This window comes from Rhinoraja longicauda, chromosome 9, assembly GCF_053455715.1.
Source record: "Rhinoraja longicauda isolate Sanriku21f chromosome 9, sRhiLon1.1, whole genome shotgun sequence".
NCBI classification, from domain to species: Eukaryota; Metazoa; Chordata; class Chondrichthyes; order Rajiformes; family Arhynchobatidae; genus Rhinoraja; species Rhinoraja longicauda.
In genome coordinates, this window is record NC_135961.1 from 40481413 (window position 1) to 40504356 (window position 22944).

Genomic DNA, 22944 nt, shown 5'->3' on the forward strand with positions numbered 1-22944 from the left:
AGCCCAAAATTGCACAAATGCGCATGGCTTTGCCCAGTAACATAAAAAATAAAAATAAACAGTCAATCACATGGTAATTCAAATAGGGTCCTGTAAGCATGTCCATTACGTACAAGTTACAATGCAAAAGAAAATCATCACGATCTCGCTCACTCACCGAAACATAAAGCAATAAAACCAACAAAATCATTGTAATTTTGTACAAATTAACCATAAATACACCTAGTTAATAGTTTTGAAAGCAGTATTTTCTTACCTCGAAGAAGCAAAACTGGAAAATACGGATGAAACGCAGGTCTGTACACACGCAGCAGCTCAGCGGCGAGAATGTTTACCACATGTGACCTATGACCTGGTCATGTGCAGTCGAGATACCGAACTCGTGTATTCCTGAAACCCTCTGCAAATATTTTTTCCTTCAAGTTTTTATTGAAGTCACAATCTCTTCCCTTCCTGGCTTAAAATAGTGAATTTCACAATGCCACGATTCACTGCATGCATATTATTTTTTGAAAACCATCACTTTTAGATCCACTACTCAGCCTCCTTAACCAAGCCCCTCGCAAAGCCTCAGCACTTCTGACTCAAACACAGCACACATAACTCAAAACAAGGGGCAGGTGGACGGGAGAGCAATAGTGATAGGAGACTTATAACCCAGGTTGTGGGAGTCTTGTAACCCATGGGTACCTGTAACCCAAGGTCTCTGCTCAACAACTCACAAGACATGACAGGGTCTGGGAGAATGTCTTGCCCCGGTTTAACATCCCAAAATGCATTTTCTCACACTTGTCAGAGTTAAATTCCATCTTAAATTCCAGCTAAATTATTACCAGATGTCACTGGTCCTGATTTTACAGGATAATGACCGATAGCTTTTGCTATTATTTTTTGTAACTGCCAGCAACATAGAATTTCCACAAAATATGTATATGTGAACACAGAAGTCTAAAAATTACCATCAATAATTTGTTATCCAAAGTTCACAATGGAAGTGGGAAGGTGAGCTAAATGAGTAACCTGTGGAGCAGGGGACCCCAGACGCTTGGTCTTTAAGCATATACTTGCTCTCCTGGGCCTGACGGAGGAATTGCTGTCTGAAGCCTTCAGTGAGATTTATGTGCTCGCCCGTCACTGACCAATGCCTGAGGTTGTGTTGAAGCCAGCAGTGTGCACATTCCTACAGGCAGATGATCACCAGATAGGCTTAAACTGAAACTTAACTTGGCCATTCACTTCATAAGTGCATGTGCTGTTGCATATATCTTATAGAGGTGTGCAAGATCATGAGAGGAATAGATGGGGTGAATGCATAGTGTCTTTTACCCTGAGTAGAGGAATCAAGAACCAGAGAACATAGGTTTAAGGTGAGAGCTTAATTTAGTTTAGACAATGCGGAAACAGGCCCTTCAGTCCACCAAGTCTGCGCCGACCAGCGATCACCCCGAACACTAATACTATCCTACACACTGGGGACTATTTACAATTGTTCTGAAGCTAATTAACCTACAAATCTGTAGGTCTTTGGTGTGTGGGAGGAAACCGAAGCACCAGGAGAAAACCCACGGGATCGCGGGGAGAACATAACTCCATACACACAGCACCCGCAGTCAGGATTGAACCCGGTCTCTGGCGCTGTAAGGCAGCAACTCTACCGCTGCGCCACTGTGCCGAGAGGGGAAAGATTTAATAGGAACCCGAGGAGCAACTTTTATTTTAAACAAAGGGTGATAGGTATATGGAACTTTGGAACTCCAGCACTTTGTGTCTATCTTTAGTGAAAAAATGTCTGCCCCTTGTATGGCCTTTTTCACTCTGCACAGTCTTGCCACTTCAAACAATTTGTCAATAGAGTGAATTTATACAAGCAACTAAACTATGCCCACACAGTCATAACTCTCATCCATAACAAGAGGGTGGGGAAAAGTACCAATTTGGGCATAACCTTCTGTGGTGACCAATTGACACAATTACAACTCCTCTACTCTTCTGGTACCCGTGCTAGCTGACAGACTTGCTGCTTCACATAGATGACTTTTGTGGGAATGTTTCCACCGCTACTCAGAGTCACAGAGTCATACAGCGTGGAAACATGCCCTTTGGCCCAACTTGCCCACATTAACAAATATGCTCCATCTAAACTAGTCCCACCTGCCTGCGATTGACCTATATCCCTCTAAACCTGTCCTAACCATGTACCTGTCTAAATATTTCTTAAACGTTGCGATACTACCTAACTCAACTATCATACCTCATTCCATACACCGAACACCCTTTGTGTGAAAAAGTTATCCCTTAGGTTCCTATTAAATCTTTCCCCCCTCACCTTAAACCTATATCCTCTGGTTCTTGATACCCTTCCCTGGGCTTCTAGCAATGCTCAATAAACCCGTCTGTGTACAACGCCTGCCAGCTGCTGCCATCAGCTGGGACACACAGTCACTGCCCCAAGATCAACATGGAAGTGAGCACATGAGCAAAATGGTTTCACTGCAGAGGAGGGATTGCCAAACATTTTATTTCTATGCATGCACTTGCTCCTCTGGGCCTGATGGATGAATCATTCTCTGAGTAAGCTGACTGGTCTTGCTTTCCTCCCATTTTGCTGGCAGAGCTATAAGGGGAAAGATCATTGTGCATGTTTGCACACGTTAAGGTCTTCTCATTTGCTTTATATGCAATGTTATTTTTCCAGGGTAGGGAAGTCAAATATTGGAGGCCATTGGTTTATGGCAAGAGGGGAAAGACTTATAGTGGACCTCAGCGTGATGGATATATGGAACCAGCTGCCACACAGAAGCAGGTATAATTACATAATTTAAAAGACATGTGGACGTACACGGATAGCAAAGGTTTAGAGGGAAATGGGCCGACATAGGCAAGTGGGATGAGCTTAGGTAGGCATCTTGAATAGCATGGATGTGATAGGCCAAAGGGCCAGTTTCCATGCTGTAAATCTCAATGACTAATATTGCCCTTGAGATGAAGGCGGGGGAGGGGGGACCGGAGGAGGTAAAGATGACACATACCCAAAATATGTACCTCTGCATAACTCCAATAAGGTACAAAACAGTATATCTTGAATTCAATCCAAAGGATGCCTTTGTTCAGCTGTGGTGCCACAGAACAAATTTTGTTGAATAAAACTATTTTTAAAATAAATTCAGAAACAAGGAACTGCAGATGCTGGTTTACAAAAATAGACGCAAAGTGCTGGAGCGCCTCAGCAGGTCAGGTGGAGATTGAAAGGTTCTTGATTAGTACGGGTGTCAGGGGTTATGGGGAGAAGGCAAGAGAATGGGTTTGAGGGAAAGGTAGATCAGCCATGATTAAATGGTGGAGTACACTTGATGGACTGAATAGCCTAATTCTGCTCCTATAAATTATGAACTAATGGACAGGTTACTCCAGCACGTTGCGTGACATTTTGAATCGGAAACTCAGCTAGATTAATGGGTACACAATCAGGTCATGAAAACAAAAGATAGAAGCCTGAGCAGGCCATTTGACCTTTGTACCTTCCTGGCCACTCACGAGATCATGGCTGAGTGACAAAAGGAACTGTGGATGCTGGGATCATCCACTAACTAAAAAGTGCTGGAGGAACTCAGCGGGTCAGACAGCATCTGTGGTGGAAATGGACAGGCAAAGTTTCAGGTCGGGACCTTCTTCAGATCAAGGCACTTCTGTATCAGGGCCACACTAACCCCATATGATTCAATTCACAAATATGTTAAAAAAATCAATCCCATTCTTAAATGTAATATCAAATACTGGATGGTTTACTCATCTTCTGCCAGCTCAGCATGAACATTGAATTCCACAATTTAAGGTAACTATATAACCTTCCCCCCTCCCGCTCTCCCTTATGCCTTTACTGGACTTACCTACTTCTCCTCTCCCACTCCTCTTCCACCTACATTTCTTCCTCTGGCTTCACAATTTGCAATTCTTCAATCCTTTTGTCTCACACCTGTTTTTTCATCTCTGCCCTTTATCCTCCATCTGCCTATCAACCCCACCTCACCTGTATCAACTTATTACCAGCCGGGCTTTGTCCTCCCCCGTCTCTCTTCCAGCTTACTCTATCTAACACGCCCCCCCCCATAACAATCAATTTGAAGGAGAATCCCAACCCAAAACGTCACCTACCCATGTTCTCCAAAGATGCTGCCTGACTCACTGTGTACAGAGTTACTCCAGCACCTTTTATTGCCTTTCCACATCTATTATACGGTCTGGCACGATAGAATACTCTCTGCAGCTTAACACCATCCTGGGCGAAGCATTGAGTGGCACCCCACCCATCCCCCTACAACACATTCCTGCACCCCTGGTGCACCATCTCTGCAGCATTTACCATCTGCAGGGACTGATCACCTCAACTGCTCCACCAATATCTCCCAGCGCGTGCGCAGAGATGTCCGTCAGGGAATGTTGCCAACTGGCCCATTCCAGACTGCAGGAGTCCATGCTGAGGGACTCACAGAAGCTCAGTGCAGCCAATGCCAAGGCTCTGTGAAAGGGGACCACTGACTGAGGTCCTTCCGCTGCTGGACGTTGAGGTGCAGAGTTCGGTGGGGAGACCCCTCAAACAATGGAAGGGAGATTACCCCACAGGGCCACAAGTGGCAATGGTGTTTTGTGTAAAGAAAGATGCAAACACTGCTGAGTATGACACCATTTAATGTATAGATACTGAAAAAGTGTGCAGAGTTTTTACTTTGTATAAACTTTCATTTTGAACAAAGATTATTTTTGTAAAGAAATATCTCCCAAACTTTCTGCGCTTAAAACACGCAACACAGAACTGTTTGATGCCACTACTAATGGTTCAGATCAAAGCCTTGCAGATCTGCCAAATCTGCCCACTAAATACACAGATGTAAAGAATGGAGGAATTCTTTTTTGACCAGCTATAATTTGAGTTCATCCTGAGTCAGCAAATTCCACCACTATTACAATGTTTTAGGAATATACAGTGTTTATTTCAATCTCTTTAAAGGAATACTCATTACTTATTCCAATCATTTCTTAGAAATATTTTTACAGTAATTATTCTTTTGTTTGAACGGCAGAATTGGCTATAGCTAGCAATAATGGATCGTGTGTATGGGTCAAGTTGCTTGGTCGTGATGCTACGGAACCACACATTCATTAACATGTTTCAGAATCTCCTCTTTGTGAAAGTGAACAATGTAGTCACAATAGTAATATAACATTACAGCACCATGCCACCTTCAGTAGCTGAAATACATCCCTCTGTACAAGCTGCTGAGTCAGATTTCAATGTATTCCACCAGTGTGAAGTCAAAAATGTCTTTCAGAGTTCACCGAATAAGCAGGAACAGCAACATTCCCTCTGCGATATGAGGGAAACCGGAGCACCCAGAGGAAACCTGCGTAGTCACAGGGAGGTGCGCAAACTTCATAAAGGACACAATACTGGACTCCTTTCTTCACAAAGCACACTAAGGATTTAGATAGAAGGTTGTTCATCCTAATTTGTCATGGTTTTTTTCTCACTTTTAGATCTCTCCCGCCACCCCCTCGAACTACAATCTGTCTGAATAAGGGTCCTGACCTGAAACATCACCTCTCCATGTTCTCCAGAGATGCTGCCTGACCCCCATAGTTACTCCAGCACTTTGTGTCTTGTTTTCCCCCATTAAATCTTAAGGTCCTTAGACCTGAAACTTATGTCATAAATGTAATTAAAAAGAACTGCAAATGCTGGTTTTTCACCAAAGGGAAACATGGAGTTAGTCCAGCAATTTGTGTCTATCTTTGGTATAAACTAGCATCTGCAGTTCCTTGTACATAATGTTATGACATTACAGCAGCAATACCGAAGACTACGCGACAAAAGTAGACACAAACAAGTCAGAAAAGGTAAACCCAAGGGCTTGAAGGACACTTCCTTTTGCGAACCAAGGCAGAGAACAAACGGCATAAAGGTTATCCCAAATCTGCGTAAACACAAAGCCATAACCAGAGTACTGTGTTTTGTTCTCACTACATTACAGGAAGGATGTGAAATCACTTGTGGTGCTTCAAAGGAGATGCAGGGGGATGTTATGAGGAGCGAAGGAGTTTAGTGATGTGGAACGATTGGACTGGCTGGGGTCACTTTCTCTGAAACAGATTTACCGGTGGTAAAGCTACGAGCTAACGGGATTAAGAAAGAGCTTAATTCCCTTAGCTCAGAGATTTATAATTAAAGGGCTATAAATCTAAGCTCACAGACAGACAGGGTTAGAGGGGAGTGCATAGAGTTTGTTTTATTAAAAAACAAAGAGTGGCGAGTCTGGAGCTCCCTGCCTTAAGTGGCCATTTGAGACAAAGCTTTAGAAGGAAAAAAAGTAGCTGAACAGCATCTGTTTGAATGGATTGAAAGATACAGCATGGAAACAGACCCTTCAGCCTACCGAGTCCACGCCGACTATCGACCAGTTCTCTGTTTTCCCACACCCCAAAACATTCCTCGTGAGATGAATAGATCAGGTAAACACACAGCCTTTTTGCTCAGAGTAGGGGAATCGTGAACCAGAGGACATAGGTTTAAGGTGAGGGGGGAAAGATTTAATAGGATACTGACATGGATAGAAAATTGGTTACAGACAGAAAGCAAAGAGTGGGGATAAATGGGTCCCTTTCAGAATGGCAGGCCGTGACTAGTGGGGTACCGCAAGGCTCGGTGCTGGGACCGCAGCTATTTACAATATACATTAATGACTTGGATGAAGGGATTAAAAGTAACATTAGCAAATTTGCAGATGATACAAAGGTGGGTGGTAGTGTGAGCTGTGAGGAAGATGCTATTAGGTTGCAGGGTGACTTGGACAGGTTGTGTGAGTGGGCGGATGCATGACAGATGCAGTTTAATGTGGATAAGTGTGAGGTTATCCACTTTGGTAAAAATAAGAAGGCAGATTATTATCTGAATGGTGTCAAGTTAGGAAAGGGGGACGTATAACGAGATCTGGGTGTCCTAGTGCATCAGTCACTGAAAGGAAGCATGCAGGTACAGCAGGCAGTGAAGAAAGCCAATGGAATGTTGGCCTTCATAACAAGAGGAGTTGAGTATAGGAGCAAAGAGGTCCTTCTGCAGTTGTACAGGGCCTTAGTGCGACCGCACCTGGAGTACTGTGTGCAGTTTTGGTCTCCAAATTTGAGGAAGGATATTCTTGCTATTGAGGGCATGCAGCGAAGGTTTACTAGGTTAATTCCCGGAATGGTGGGACTGTCGTATGTTGAAAGACTGGAGCGGCTAGGCTTGTATACACTGGAATTTAGAAGAATGAGAGGGGATCTTATCGAAACATATAAGATTATTAAGGGGTTGGACACGTTAGAGGCAGGAAACATGTTCCCAATGTTGGGAGAGTCCAGAACCAGGGGCCACAGTTTAAGAATAAGGGGGAGGCCATTTAGAACAGAGATGAGGAAAGACTTTTTCAGTCAGAGAGTTGTAAATCTGTGGAATTCACTGCCTCAGAAGGCAGTGGAGGCTAAGTCTCTGAATGCATTCAAGAGAGAGCTAGATAGAGATTAGCGGAGTCAGGGGGTATGGGGAGAAGGCAGGAACGAGGTACTGATTGAGAATGATTAACCATGATCACATTGAATGGTGGTGCTGGCTTGAAGGGCCGAATGGCCTACTCCCTGCACCTATTGTCTATTGGAACTGAGGGGTAACCTTTTTTTTTGCACAAAGTGTGGTTAATGGCGAGTGGCCTTTTTTCTGAAGTGAAGGTTTTGCAGGTTAAAGTTCCCCATTTATCCAGCAAATCTGTCCAGTTCACTTCATTGGAGGCGAGTTCATGTTCATGTCAAAAGAGCAGAATTAGGCCATTCACCATCGAGTCCACTTCACCATCCAATCATGGCTTAACTATCTTTCCCACTCAACCCATTCTCCTGCCTTCTACCAGTAATCTTTGACGTCATCTAATTCTTGATTCCCCTACTCTGGGTAAAAGGCCCTGTATTCACCCGAAATATTCCATACATGACCTTATACACAAACATTCTTGGCTGGGGTATGGACTACCTTTCAGCTCTGAAGAAATGGCACACCTCATGGTTAATAGCAAGTTCCTGGACCTCTGGCACTCTGGAGTTCTGTTGGAGCTAAGACTCCTGGTAAATATCTTATGATTGACAAGAACGTCCTTGAAGTAGTTAGTGTGCACAACATACTAACAAGGCAAGGTGAACAGTACAATGTAGAAAGCCCGGCAACTGCAGGAGGTGTAACACCTTTCCCTATGCCTCTTCCCTTACATCCACCCAGGGACCCCAGCAGTCCTTCCAGGTGAGACAGAGGTTCATGTGCACCTTCTCTAACCTCGTCTACTGTATCTGATGTTCCTGATATGGCCTCCTGTACATCAGTGAGACCAGGCGCAGCCATCTCACCGAACACACACTTGGTCTGGCAAGACTTACTGGATCTCCCAGTTACTAACCATTTCAACTCCTCTTCCCATTCCCACACTGACTTTTCTGTCCTGGGCCTCCTTTGTTGCCTGTGAGGCCACACGCAAACTGGAGGAACAGCACCTCCTATTCGGCTTGGGTAGTTTACAACCCAACGGTATGAACATTGAATTCTCCAATTTTAGCTAACAAACCGCTCCTTTTTCCTCCTCCACTCTCCCCTGTGCCCCACCAGGACTCGCACCCATTTCTTCCCTCCCCTTCCACCTCATTCCTTCCTTTGGCTTCACAATTCGCATCTATCCTTATCTCACACCTTTTGTCTTTTCATCTCAGACCTATGTCCAAGCATCAGGCTATCACCCCCCCCCCCCCCCCCCACAATCAGTCTGACAGTCTGAGGAAGAGTCCCGAACAGAAACATCACCTATCCACATTCTCCAAAGAAACTGCCTGACCCGCCGAGTTACTCAGCACTTTGTGTCTTTCTTGCTGTGAACATTACACATATATTTAAGAGCAAGGCATAGGGACACAGAAGAGAACTATGCAACTTAGAGCAAACATCTCGAGGCAATCACAGAAGTACTTTCAAAGGTAAAAATTAAATGTCATGCCACACAACAACGGACAGCCGACTTAAAAACTTGCCAAAGCAAGTAGGTTTTAAGGGATATTTTTGACATTTAAATAGACAGAACTACTGCAGTTATTGCTGAGAATTCCACAGTTTATCAGCATGACATTTTTTTATGTCACATTCACCAGCGGTAAAGCACGCGCACGAGGCTAGAATAGGAGAAGCGGTTCTCCGGAAGGTTACAGGCTTGGAGATTATAGAGATATGCAGGAACAAGACGTTGCATTGAAAACACGGTGAGAATTTTTTTTAAGGGTGATGTTTGACCAGAAGACAGTGTAGGCCAGAAAACATTGTAAAGGTCAGCAAAGTGAAACTGATGCAGGCTGCTATGCAAGGCAGTCATGTGAAACATCTGAAGCATTTTTGCAGATGAAATACAGGTAGGGAAGAAGCAGATGCTTGCTTTCAAGGTCAATAAGTCCCAGCGCCAGCTAGCTATTGCTTACAAATCCTTATAGAGTCATAGAGCTTTACAGCACAGAAACAAGCCCTTCAGCCCGCTTTGTCCATACTGACCAGGTTGGCATTCCTGGTGAGTTCCATTTGCCTACATTTGGCCTGTAGCCTTCCAAACCCTTCCTATCCGTAGACTATTTCTGTACACTTTGCTAATCGAGTATAATACTTTACAGGACTGTATGTAAGAAAATAATTCCACTGTGCGTTTGAACATGCAACAAAGAAAAACACTATTGAACCATTATCATTCAAATGTCTTTTAAAAATCTTAATTGAATCTGCTTCCATCGCTTCCTCCAGGAGGTCATTCCAGATACAGACTACCCTCTGGGTGAAAATGTTGCCCCTCAAATATTTTCCCTCTAACCTTAAACCTATGCCTTCTAGTTTTAGAATCCTCTACCCTGGGAAAATGATTGAGCGTCCACTTTATCCATGCCCCTCATGATCTTGTACACCTCAATAAGGTCACCCCTTCGGTCTCCTAGGCTTCAAAGAAAAAAGTCCCAACCTATCCAACCTCTCCCTATAACTCAAGCCCGCAAGCCCAGGTAACATCCTGGTGAATCTCTATCTAATTTGAACCAGGTAATGCTGTGAATTCCAGAGTTTATCACCTTGACATTTCTTAATGTCACATTCACCAGTGGTGAAGTATGAGCAAGAGGCACCCTTTCCAAGTTAATTACATTCTTCCTACACACAGTACTCCAAGAGTGGTAGTACGCTGAACATAGATTTATCTTCTGCAAAACTTCTGGGCTTTAAGAAAATCAATTAACTGAAACTGGAACTGGAAACTGAAAATTCCCAAATAAAGTAACAAAAAAAATCGTGACTCAAGGCTATCTTTGTTTTAAAAAGTTTGAAAACCACTTCATAAATCCCATTAAATTGGACGTAACTGTTTCAGATAAACTAAAAACAAATTTTTGGTATCATTTCACCTCCAGTGCAATGCCACAGTATTAACTTTGGTGGATAAATTCATTTCTAAATTACCCAGGTACTAAAGAGACCCGGGTTTGATCATGACCTTAAGATGTTGTCTGTGTGGAGTTTGTTCGTTCTCGTGACCACGTGGGTTTCCTCTGGGTGCTCCAGTTTCCTCTCACATCCCAAAGACATGCTGGTATTTAGGTTAATTGGCCCTCTCTAATTTGCCCTTGGTGTGTAGGGAGTGAATGAGAAAGTGGGATAACAGAACTAGTGTAAACGGGTGACCGATGGTTGGTATGGACTTGATGGGCTGAGGCCATGCTGTATCTCTGAACTAAACTAAAAATTGCATGAATCTCTATTATCAACTGCAAATTCAGTTCAATTTTAAGCATGATAATCTGAAGTTTTATGGAGACATTTGATTGTTTGAAAAGGTACTGATTGTAGATGATCAGCCATGATCACAGTGAATGGCGGTGCTGGCTCAAAGGGTCGAATGGCCTCCTCCTGCACCTATTGTCTATTGTAGCAGAAGTCTATCTCTGGGTGATTGACAGTTAACTTGCAAAAAAGGATAATTTGTCATACTGACTCCAGCCTTGCCTCTACAACAGGAATTTGGTTTGCATTGCTTCCATGAAGCAGAATTGTTATCAGTCATTCACCAGCTGCCAACTTCTTGAAATTGAGGCTTCTGAAAATATTTTGAAAGAATCTCTGGCAGGCAGTAAGTGCCAGACCATTTAATGTATGAAGCCATCCATTAAAGCCAACTTTTGTCCTTGAATGCTGCGGGTGCGGCTGCGACTCGTCTCCGGAGGCTCCGGCGCGGGCCGCGTGGACGTCGGAAGCCCGCAGGCCCCTGGATGGGGGCCGACATCGGGACCTCCGGCAACGGCAGCGACAGCGTGTTCGTCCGTCCCGAATCGCGGGGCTTGGGTCGGCCCGCCGCGGACCTTTCACCGTCCGGCGCGGCCTGGAATAGGCCGCGGGATTTTCACCGCCCAGCGGGGGCTTCAATGTCGGGAGTCCTGACCGCCCCGACGTGGCAACTCCAACAGCCTGACCGTGGGAGGAGACGGCAGGGAAGAGAAAAGACATTGTGGCCTTCCATCACAGTGAGGAGGGACTGGAGGAGACTCACTGTGATGGATGTTTCTTTTTGTTTGGTGTTAGTTTGTGATTGTATGTGTTATTGCATTTTTATTGATTATTCTTATTGGTCTTATTGTTCAACTGCGGGTAATGTTTCATTTCACTACACATTTATGTGTATGTGACAAATAAACGACTATTGACTATTGAAAAGAATAACTGCGGAAAAACAACTTCTCGCAAACAGCAGATTGCTCCATGACTGTAACAATGCACTTTAGATTCAGATTTGGTTTATTGTTACATGAACAAAGTACTGTGAAAAGCTTTGTTTTACATGCTATCCAAAAAGATCAGATGATGCTATACAGAAATACAATCAAGTCAAACTCAAGTACAATAGGTAAAGCGAAAGGGAATATACTGAATGCAAAATATAGTTCTCAGCATTGTAGCGCATCAATTCCAGAGGCAAAGTCCAATGTCCGCAATGGGGTTGAGGTGAATCGGACGGTACGCTAGCTTATGGAAGGACCGTTCAGATGCCTGATAACGGGGGGAGAAACTGTTCCTGAGTCCAGTGGTGCAGCTTTCAAGCCTTTGTATCTTCTGCTAGACCGGAGCAGGGAGGAATGACCAAAATGGGACAAATATTTGATTATGTTAGCTGCTTTTCCAAGGCAGAGTAAAGTGTAAATGGAGGCAATAGTGGGGAGTCTGGTCTGTGTAATGGACTGGGCCACATGCACAACTTGTTTTTCTTCATTGTACAGGATCAGTATGGCCTCCAAGATAGTTACAGCTTTTCACAATAAAGTACCACATTCAGCCTATGAACCAACACATTGGGCTGTGGACAACCAATCTCACATAGCAAATAAACATCATCCTCTTATAAATGTTATGAAGATGAGCAGCAATAACTTAATTATGGGTTAACCAAGAAAGATCGCAATTCAAGACTGCAGTATGTGGAAAAATTGTGATGTCAGCCATTTTAGAAAACGGTAAAGAAAAGCAGGGTGTTTGTTTTAAATAGTGAGGGATTGAAAACTGTTCACCTGGATGTGGATGTGCCAGTGCACCAACTACTCAAGGTTAATATGCAGCCACTGTAGCAACATAGAAAAGCAAACCATACGTTGGTCTTTTACCTCAAGAAGATCTGGGGTTAGTTCAGGACAATTGTGATGCCAAGCTATAAGCTCACCTCTAACCTTATTGAATGCCAGAGATAGTGCAAGGGGACAAATGAACTTCTGCTTTCATTTTTACATTCTTGTTAGAGGTTCAGGGATGAAATGACAGAGCTCAGGACCAGGTCAGCTGAAGGCATGGCTACTGATGGTAGAGACTAAGGTTAGGGAACAGAAAGATTTGGAGGACCAAAGAGATCTTGAGGGCTTGTTGGACTGAAGAAAATTAGAGATATGGGTCGTAGTGAAATAGGGGGAGCAGTGGTTTAACGAAGTAGATAAGGTTTGAATAGAGGACTGCCAGACATGGAATCAATCAGATCAAGAGACAAAGGTGTTTAATTATTTGTACCGGCAACAGAACAATAACATTCTAGTTGCTGCAGGTTTACGGGCTCATTAACTTAATAACGCACAGACAAATATTTAACAATCAATTATATAATAAATTAATGACAAGACTGATAGGTAACCAAAATATGCGTCACCAAAGTCCATAGTGCACCAACAAGTACACAATCAGCCGTAGTGCAGTCAGCAAGCGTACAGGTGATGGTTGTTTAGTTCAGAGATACAGCGCTCAGTCGCCTGCTCTACTCACTCTATACCCATGATGGTTTCCAGCTACCAACTCCATCTTTAAATTCACTGACGACACCACCGTTGTTGGATGAATTACGGGTAACAATGAGTCAGGGTATAGGAGGGAGATTGATCGTCTGATTGAATGGTGCCTTAACAACAATCTAGCTCTTAGTAAAATCAAGAAACTGATTGTTGACATTCGAAGAGAAAGGACGAGGATCCACAAACCGTCTTCATAGACAGCACGGTGGTGGAGAGAGTCAACAACTTAAAGCTGCTGGACGTGCATATCTCTGAAGGTCTGTCCTGGAACCAACACACTGATGCAATCATAAAGAAACCCCATCAACGCCTCTACTCCCTCAGAAGAGTGAGGAGATTCAGAATGCCGATGAATATTTTCTTGAACTTTGACAGGTGTACAGTTCAAGTGAACACTGCCCAGTCCATCATGGGTACTGACCTCCCACCATCAAAGGGATCGATGGTAGGGATCAAAAAGGCAGCCAGCATAATCAAAGATCCACACCACCTTGGCCATACTCTCATTTCACTTCTGCCATCGGGAAGGTGGTATAGGAACCTGAAAACTATGATGTCCAGGTTCAGGAACAGCTTCTTTCCAATAATCATCAGGCGATTGAATGCTACAAACTTCAACTAAACTCTGATCTAAAAACTGCCTTGGTTGCACTAGGTTACCTTGGGCTTTGTTTAATTTTTGCACAATGTTTGATTTTTTATCTATTGAACTTTTTTTTGTTTGATATATTATCTATTGAATACTGTGTTTACAAGCCTGCGGCTGCTGCTGAAAGAACGAACTTTATTGTTCCCTTTTCAGTACACACGACAATAAAACACACTTCACTCTTGAACATTTTGTTTTTAGATTATTTCAATGGGGGAAAAGTACAGAGAATTTAAGGAGTAGTAGAACACCCTTGAGCCAATTCCACTGGACAAGCTAGAAGCAGGAAAAATGTTACCAATGTTAGGGGAGTCCAGAACCAGGGGCCACAGTCTAAGAATAAAGGGGAGACCATTTAAAACTGAGATGAGAAAGAGTTTTTTCACCTGGAGAGTTGTGAATTTGTGGAATTCTCTGACACAGAAGGCAGTAGAGGCCAATTCACTGGATTAATTTAAGAGAGTTAGATAGAACTAGGGGATAGCAGAATCAAGGGATATGGAGAGAAGGCAGGCACGGGTTACTGATTGTGGATGATCAGCCATGATCACAATGAATGGCGGTGCTGGCTCGAAGGGCCAAACGGCCTCCTCCTGCGCCTATTTTCTATGTTTCTCTACATGAAAGGGTCAAGAGTATTTTATTGTCATATGTTCCAGATAGAACAATGAAATTCTTACTTGCAACAGCACAACAGAATATGTAAACATTGTACTCTGTAAACATTATAATAAATTGAAGAATGCCTCTTCAAATGTAGATCCCTGGGGATTCGAGGTAATAACACAGGAACTAGGAAAGAAGCCATTTCAGGCAATTCTCTCATCATAATTGGAAAGCAGAGAATAAACTCAGGCAAGGGGGCAGCACGGTGTCACAGCGGTTGAGTTGCCACCTTTATGTGCAGCACTTTGGTCAACGTGGGTTGTTTTTAAATGTGCTATACAAATAAAATTGACTTGACTTGACTTGACTTACAGCGCTAGAGACCAAGGTTCAATCCTAACCTCGGGTGCTGTTTGTACTTTGACCACATGGGTTTTCTCTGGGTGCAAAATACTTGTGCAACAGTCAAGAGACACTGCAGGAGTAAAATTTGGCAAAGGCTGCAGCCGGAATAAAAGCATTGAAGAAATAGTTTATGGGAATCAGTATTGTGATGAAGCAGCAGGAAAGGATGAATAGAAACTTGCAAAACAATTCTCACTGAAGTATCTGCTCCTTGCTAAACAATAGTACACCTTTTCCAGCAAAGGAAAGAACTCTACACCATGGATCTCACAAGTGCAGGTAGTGCAATGTGTTTGAAATGGATCCAGACATTTACTTTGTCCAAAAGCAGGATGAACTATGATTAGTCTATAGGTGAATGCCAGATTATTTGTCAACTTTTCAATAATCTTTCACTTCGTGTCGTCTTGGTCAGTTGACAGTGCATTGAAATTTATGTTGCAAGTATATTTAACATCAAACAGGTTTCTTTCACAATGACAATCGTTTTTTAACCATAACTCTTGCATTATTGAAATATTTCAAAACCACTGTATATTTCCAAACAAGTCTTTCAACTATCTCAACTTCAAACACTATTTTAGAAATCAGAACTCTTTAACGTTCAAGTGGTAAAACGCAAACTCTTACAGACCTACAGCAAAACGGCTCTAGAGTTCTAACTAGAGCACTGAGTTACTCCAGCACTTTGTCTTTTTCCATTTTTAGTGGGATGGCAATTTTATTCCATTTTAAAATCTAATAATTTTTCAAATAAATGAAGTTGGACTGATTAATCAATAACACTGAAAGGAAAAATAATTAAGTATCAATGTATGCATTATTGTCCTTTGTAAACATAGAAGAGTGTGGCCATGATGCTAAGTCCAACTCATTTCTGCCTGCACTTAACCCAGATCTCTCCATTCCCTGCATATCCATATGCCTATCCAAAAGTCTCTTGAATCGTATCTAAATGATTTCCGGCATTCTGTTCCACACTTCATCTTCTTGACTTTGATTTTAATCTTGCATTGTTTGCTCATCATACAGAATTTTGACTTCCATTTGATTCATTCAATCTTCAAAGCTGTTCACTGCTGCAATTTTTTATAATAATTATTTTGATTATTTGGCAAAGTAATCGAGGTGCTGGCTCAAAGGGCCAAATGGCCTCCTCCTGCACCTATTTTCTATGATACTGGCTTGAAAGTAGCTTATCGTTTTTGAGCTGAATCAAAGATTGTATTTGAAAAGGCTTTTGATTTTGCAGAACACATGCATCTCTTGGCAAAGCACAAACAAACTTGGGGGTCAGGCAGCATCTGTGGAAGGAAATGGACAGAGGACGTTTCGGGTCAGGACCTATTTACTGACAATCCCTTATTGTCCTCAAGAGAGTACAAGAAGACAAAAAAATAAGACATTTGTAAAAATTATAATAATAATTTTTAAAAGCCCATGGTGGTGCAAGAGACGTTCAGTGGTGTTCAGTTGCTGAGGTAGCATTAGGGTTGTGTGGGTCAGTTCAAGAACCTGATAGTTGTAGGAAAGTAGCTGTTCCTGAACCTGGTGATGTAGGACTTCAGACTTCAGTACCTCCTGCCTGGCGGTTGCAGTGAGAAAAGGGCACGGCCTGGATGGTGAGAATCCTTGATGATAGATGCCGCCTTCTTGAGGCAGAGACTCAAGTAGATGCTTTAGATGGAGGGCCGTGTCTGTGATGTACCGGGCCGAGTCCACCACTCTCTGCAGCCTCTTGTATTCCTGTGCGTTGGAATTGCCATAGAGATTTCAAGAGAGAGTTAGATTTAGTTCTTAGGGCAAAGGGAACCAAGGGGAAAAAGCCGGAACGGGGTACTGATTTTAGATGATCAGCCATGATCATATTGAATGGCGGTGCTGGTTCGAAGGGCCGGATGGCTTACTCCTATACCTATTTTCTATGTTTCTACATGTTCTATACTAGGCCATGATGTGAAGAGGGCTCTCGACCCGAAACATCACCGATTCCTTCTCTCCAGAGATGCTCTCTGTCCCTGCTGAGTTACTTCAGCATTTTGTGTCTACCCATGATGTAACTAGTCAGGATAGATTATACATTACACCTGGAAAGGTTTGTAGGGGTTTTCAGTAACATGTCGAATCTCTTTAAACTTCTATGAAAGTAGAGGTGATTGCACATCTGCTGTGTGATAACTCTGTGCTGGTCCCAGGATAGATCATCCACAATGTTAATGTCCAGGAATTTAGACTGTACTTTAGACTTTAAAGATACAGCGCAGAAACAGGCCCTTCGGCCCACCGAGACTGCACTGACCAGTGATCACCCCGTACTCTAGCATTATCCTATATATTAGAAACAATTTACAACTTTACCGAAGCCAATTAACCTACAAACCCGCGCGTCTTTGGTGTGGGAGGAAAACGGAGCACCCGATGAAACCCACGCAGACACCACCCATAGTCAGGATTGAACCTGGGTCTCTGGCACTGTAAGGCAACAATTGTACCATTGCGCCACTGCACCGCCCCTAATTTGAAGCTGCTAACTCACTCTGCCGAATGGTGGATTTTTTAAATAGCATTTGAAGTTAAGATTGTTGAAAGATTTATTATGAAATGCATAGTTGGCTTTGAAATGTTTTTCCGTAATGTAAGAATTATGGTTTAAAAAAACGTAGTCGTTGCTGAAAGAAACCCGTTTGATGTTGAATATAACAGGAGACATGATGGGAGTGGGAAAGTGAGAAGTGACCTTTTTGTGCAGTGAATGTTTATGTCTTGGAACTCACTGCATGTATAGAGGGATTGCAACCAGAAATCTCAAAAAGCAATTAGAGATGCATGAGAGAAAATACTTAGAAGGCCGTCAGGAAAAGGAACATTGGAATACTCTACAAAGATCTGGCATGAACTTGGTGGGCCAAATGTGAATCTTGCAGTGTGGATCATTCAAATTTGTTTATTTTCCGGGAATCGTCAGCTTTTAACTTTCAAATAACCCCTCCTTCAAATTGTTATAATTCTTTATCCAAATATTATGTGTCCTTGCTGAACAGTTTATTTTTCTATTATTCTAATGTACGTAGATGTTGGAATTTGCCAGCTGGAGGAAGGGAAAACCACCATGGAAGCAGCCAGTTTAACCCCTTTCTTCCACCAGACAGATTGGAAACCAGTATCAGGACAATTTTATTTGCTCTACAACAGAACCTTTGGCAGCATGGTGTCTAGTATTGTGCTGCTGGACAGTATACCATTGAAGCAGGGAGCTGGTGCTATAAAGCTGCATATTATTCCATTGAAGCAGGGAATTGGTGCTATAGTGCTGCACATTATTCCATTGAACCAGGGAACACAGAAACCATATCATAGAAAATAGGTGCAGGAGGAGGCCATTTGGCCCTTCGAGCCACCACCACAGAAAACCCACGCAGGTCATAGGGAGAACGTACAAACTCCGTACAGACAAGCACCCGTCATCAGGATCGAACCCGTGACCACTGATATCCAGGTTGAAACACTGCTGCAATTTATGCATCAAACTGATCGTCATCACGAACGGAAGCATTTGCAGAACTGCACCATGGGAACATGGAGATAGAAATGGACAGGAATTTGACATTGGAAAAGTGCATGGATAAGAAAGGTTTAGAGGAATATACTTGACCAAGTAGACCCGTTGGGCCCAAACCTCTCCTGCATTGGTCCATCTCCCTCTCCTCCCTCACTCCCTCCTCCCCCCCCCACTCACCCACTCGATCCCCCCTCAACCCCCCGACTCACCCACTCGATCCCTCCTCAACTCCCCATATCCCTCCCTTCCCCCCCACTCACCCACTCCATCCCCCCACAACCCCCCATATCCCTCCCCTCCCCCCCTCACCCACTCCATCCCCCCTCAACCCCCCATATCCCTCCCCCCAACTCACCCACTCCATCCCCCCTCAACCCCCCTCCCCAACCCTCCTTAAACGCCCCTCCCCTCACCCCCCAAACCTCTCCCACATTGGTCTAGCACTCTCCCCTCGCCCACTCCCCCCACTCCATCCCCCCTCACCTCACCCTCCTCCCCCTCACTCAATCCCCCCTTATCCCCCCCAGCTCCCCTCTTCCCCTCACTCACCCAGTCCACCCTCCCTGAACCTCCCTCCGCCCCTCCCCACTCCATCCCTCCTCAACCCCCCCTCCTCTCCTCACCCACTCCATCCCACCCCCAACCCTCCTTATCCTCCCCCCTCCCCCCCAAACGTAAGTGGAAGCATCGTAAGTCCAGGATCACTGCATTAGATCGACGGGCCCCAACTGCGCACACGCGGACTGACGTCGAAAACGCAGCACATCCTCCTGGCAGGGTGGGGGGAGAGCATTTGTTAAAGTTAGCAGTAGCTCGTCAGCTGAACAGCCTCCCCCACCCCCCCTGGCCGCTACTCCCGTCACTGGTGGTTCCCACCCCCCCCGCCGGCCATCGTGGCCCCCCTTCCTTCATTGACCGCCACTCCCGTCACTCGGGCGGGTCCCAACGTAACATCAAACGCTAAAGACGGCCAGCCTAAATTTAAAAGGTAATTTTTAAACTTTAAAATGTCTATAACTTAAAAAATATAAGACCAATTTGAATGAAACTTGCATTAAGGTGACCCCAGGACAATTGTAAGGTGGGCCTAAAATTGTTGCGTTATCGTGTATCGTTTTGGCTATAGTTCAGGAACAAACAAACAAACGAGAGTTTTAGTATATAGATATATAGATGGGTCAAATGCAGGCAGGTGGGACTGGTGTAGATGGGGCATCTTGGTCGGCATGGGTAAGCTGGGTTGAAGGGTCTGTTGGCATGCTGTATGACCCGATGAATATAGACACAAAACTTGCATTTACTCACAGCTGGTAAATTATCCATCATTTATTATTTTTAAGTCCAAATAAATTCCTCAAGAAAACAATTTGCTGAAGGCACATAATCTACAAAAGCCCAACAACAAGATTCACTGACAAAATCGTTCTTCTTGGTATTTTGAGAGAAACAACTAAAGGTACAGTTTATTACTTCCAATCAGAATAATTACTTACCAGGCTCCAGCTTAATAACTTTTATGGCTGCTAGCTCCCCAGTATTCACATTCCGAGCCTAAAGCAAGATACAAGAAACATGGTTTGAATGTTTATACGAGCAGTCCTCAATTTACAATTTTAATACAACACTGGAATTTCTGCAATTGGGATGTTGTTCAACAGGCCAAAAAAAGCAGGGCAAACGACTAAAAATAACAGCAGTAGGGAATTTGTCTCACCCCTCTCCCCCATAGCTCCCACTCTCCAAGCAGTAGGTTCTCTCTTCCCCCCTTCCCACCAGTGGGGTCCTGTGCACTCTCCTCTCGTGTGCTACACACTCAAGCTACAGCAATTTTTTTATCCTGAGTGTGCATTTACTTTCCAACGAGAACAAATCTCAGATCATTAAAATCCCGATTGCAGTAACCATTTCATTGAAGGGCCAATTTATTTGCAGATGGAGATTGGGAAAGGATTCTTAAGTGCTGTTATTTTATAAATGGAAGAATCTGTTTTGATTATCACAATGATATGAACCAATCCAATTTATATACCTGTCCTTTCCAAAACAATTTTACAATGAAAAGCTAGACTTAAACAAATCAAATGTAGACATTGTGAATACAAGATGGCAGCTATGAGTCAAAGTAAAAGCTAATGATCATGATCATTCTGACTCAATCTTCATTCAATGTTAATGATTCAGCAGCTCACCTTTTATGACTACAAGTCGGCAGAATTACTAACATGGTAATTATATTGTTAACGCCTAGCTAAAGTGGATTGTTCTTCAAAACAAAACGGAGGAATGCAGTCAAATGTAGACATAAGAAACTGCAGATGCTGATTTACAAAAAAAGACACCATGTGCTGGAGTAACTCAGCAGGTCAGGCAGCATCTGTGGAAAACATTGCTGACTTCCACCAATCAGCCAAAACATTATGACCACCTCCATAATATGCTGTTGGTCTTCCAGGTGCCGCCAAAACAGCGCCGACCCGTCAAGGCATGGACTCGACAAGACCCCTGAAGGTGTCCTGTAGTATCTGGCACCAAAACATAGCAGCAGATCCTTCAGGTCCTGTAAGTTGCGAGGTGGAGCTGCCGTGGGTCGGACGTCGATCCAGCACATCCCACAGATGCTCAATCGGATTGAGATCTGGAGAATTTGGAGGCCAGGGCAACATCGTGAACACTTCATCATGTTCCTCACACCATTCCCGAACAATGTGTGCAGTGTGGCGGGGTGCATTATCCTGCTGAAAGTGGCCACTGCCATTAGGGAATACCATTGCCATGAATGGGTACCTGGTCTGCAACGATGTTAAGGTAGGTGACACGTGTCAAATTGACGTCCACATGAATGGCCGGACCCAAGGTTTCCCAGCAGAACATTGCCCAGAGCATCACATTCCATCCACCGGCTTGTCGTCTTCCCACAGTCGGTTCGGACCAGACGGGATAGTCTTCGTTGCCCTTGCGCATCGATGAGCCTTGGGCGCCCAACACCCTGTCGACGGTATGTGGTTTGTCCCTCCTCGGACCACTGTTGGTAAGTACTCACCACTGCTGACAGGAAGCACTCCACAAGCCTTGATGTTTCAGAGATGCTCTGACCCAGTCGTCTGGCTACAACAATTTGGCCCTTGTCAAAGTCACTCAGGTCTTTACTCCTGCCCATTTCTCCTGCATCCAACACATCAACTTTGAGAACTGACTGTTCACTTGCTGCCTAATATATCCCACCCCTTGACAGGTGCCATTGTAACAAGATTACCAATGTTATTCATTTCACCTGTCAGTGGTCATAATGTTTTTGGCTGATCGGTGTAGAAATTACCCAGAAAAGCCTCAGGCATAGATTTCAAATCTCATAAATTCATAAATCATAGGAGAAGAATTAGGACATTCGGCTCATTGAGACTACACCGCCATTCAATCATGGTTGATCCATCTTCCTTTTTAACCCCATTATCCTGCCTTATCCCCATAACCCTTGAAATCCTTACTAGTCAAGAATCTGTCAATCTCTGCCTTAAAAATACCCAATGACTTGGCTCCACAGACATCTGGGGCAAGGAATTCCACAGATTCACCACCTGACTAAAGAAATTTCTCGTCTCCTTTCTCAAGGTACATACTTATATTCTAGACTCTCACACTAGTGGAAACATCCTATTCACATCCACTCTATCCAGGCATTTCACCATTCGTTAAGTTCCAATGAGGTCCCTCCCTAGGTCATCCAAGGTCTTCTCGCCGCTGAAGCAGTCAGACATAAGGTATGGGGGTTCTGCGGCACACAGCAGCAGTCCTGCTGCCCACTCGGCAAGGCCAGTCAAAGTGACAAATTCACACACAGTGATACAAGAAGCATTGTAATATTTTTCAAAAACATTTTGCACATTCCGAAATAAAGTTTGGAGCATACAAGATTATTGTAAGTGCTGATATTTCAAAGTTGAATTTTTTTAAACGTCAAGAACTTTAAAATACTTATCCACGATAAAGCCACCGAGCACATGTAAAATCTGGTTATTTTAGGGCCAGAAATACATTATCACACAGTTATGGCTGTGTAGAGTATTAAAACATCTGCAGAAGTGCACACGAGTTGTTTTTTTTAAACAATAAGAATAGTCTAGAGACAAAAGAAACTGTAGATGCTGGAAACTTGAGCATACAACAAATTGCTGGAGGAATTCAGCGAGTCAGTCAGCATCTGTGAAGGAATGGATAGATGACATTTTGGGTTAAGACCTTTCTCAGACTCGAAACATTGTCTGTCCATCCCCCACACAGATGCTGCCTGACCTGCTGAGTACCACCAGTGTGTTTTGCTTGA

At 43.7% G+C, this 22944-nt stretch overlaps 1 protein-coding gene across 8 annotated transcripts in view; it reads right to left on the bottom strand.

The window, feature by feature from the left end:
* LOC144596649 (mitogen-activated protein kinase kinase kinase kinase 3-like) overlaps nucleotides 1-22944 on the bottom strand; it is a 145857-nt gene that overhangs the window by 96429 nt on the left and 26484 nt on the right. For all 8 annotated transcript variants that reach the window (XM_078405257.1, XM_078405258.1, XM_078405255.1 and 5 more), the window contains exon 2: nucleotides 20117-20174. In XM_078405257.1, the coding sequence (XP_078261383.1) occupies nucleotides 20117-20174 (58 nt within the window). The remainder of the gene's footprint in view (nucleotides 1-20116; nucleotides 20175-22944) is intronic.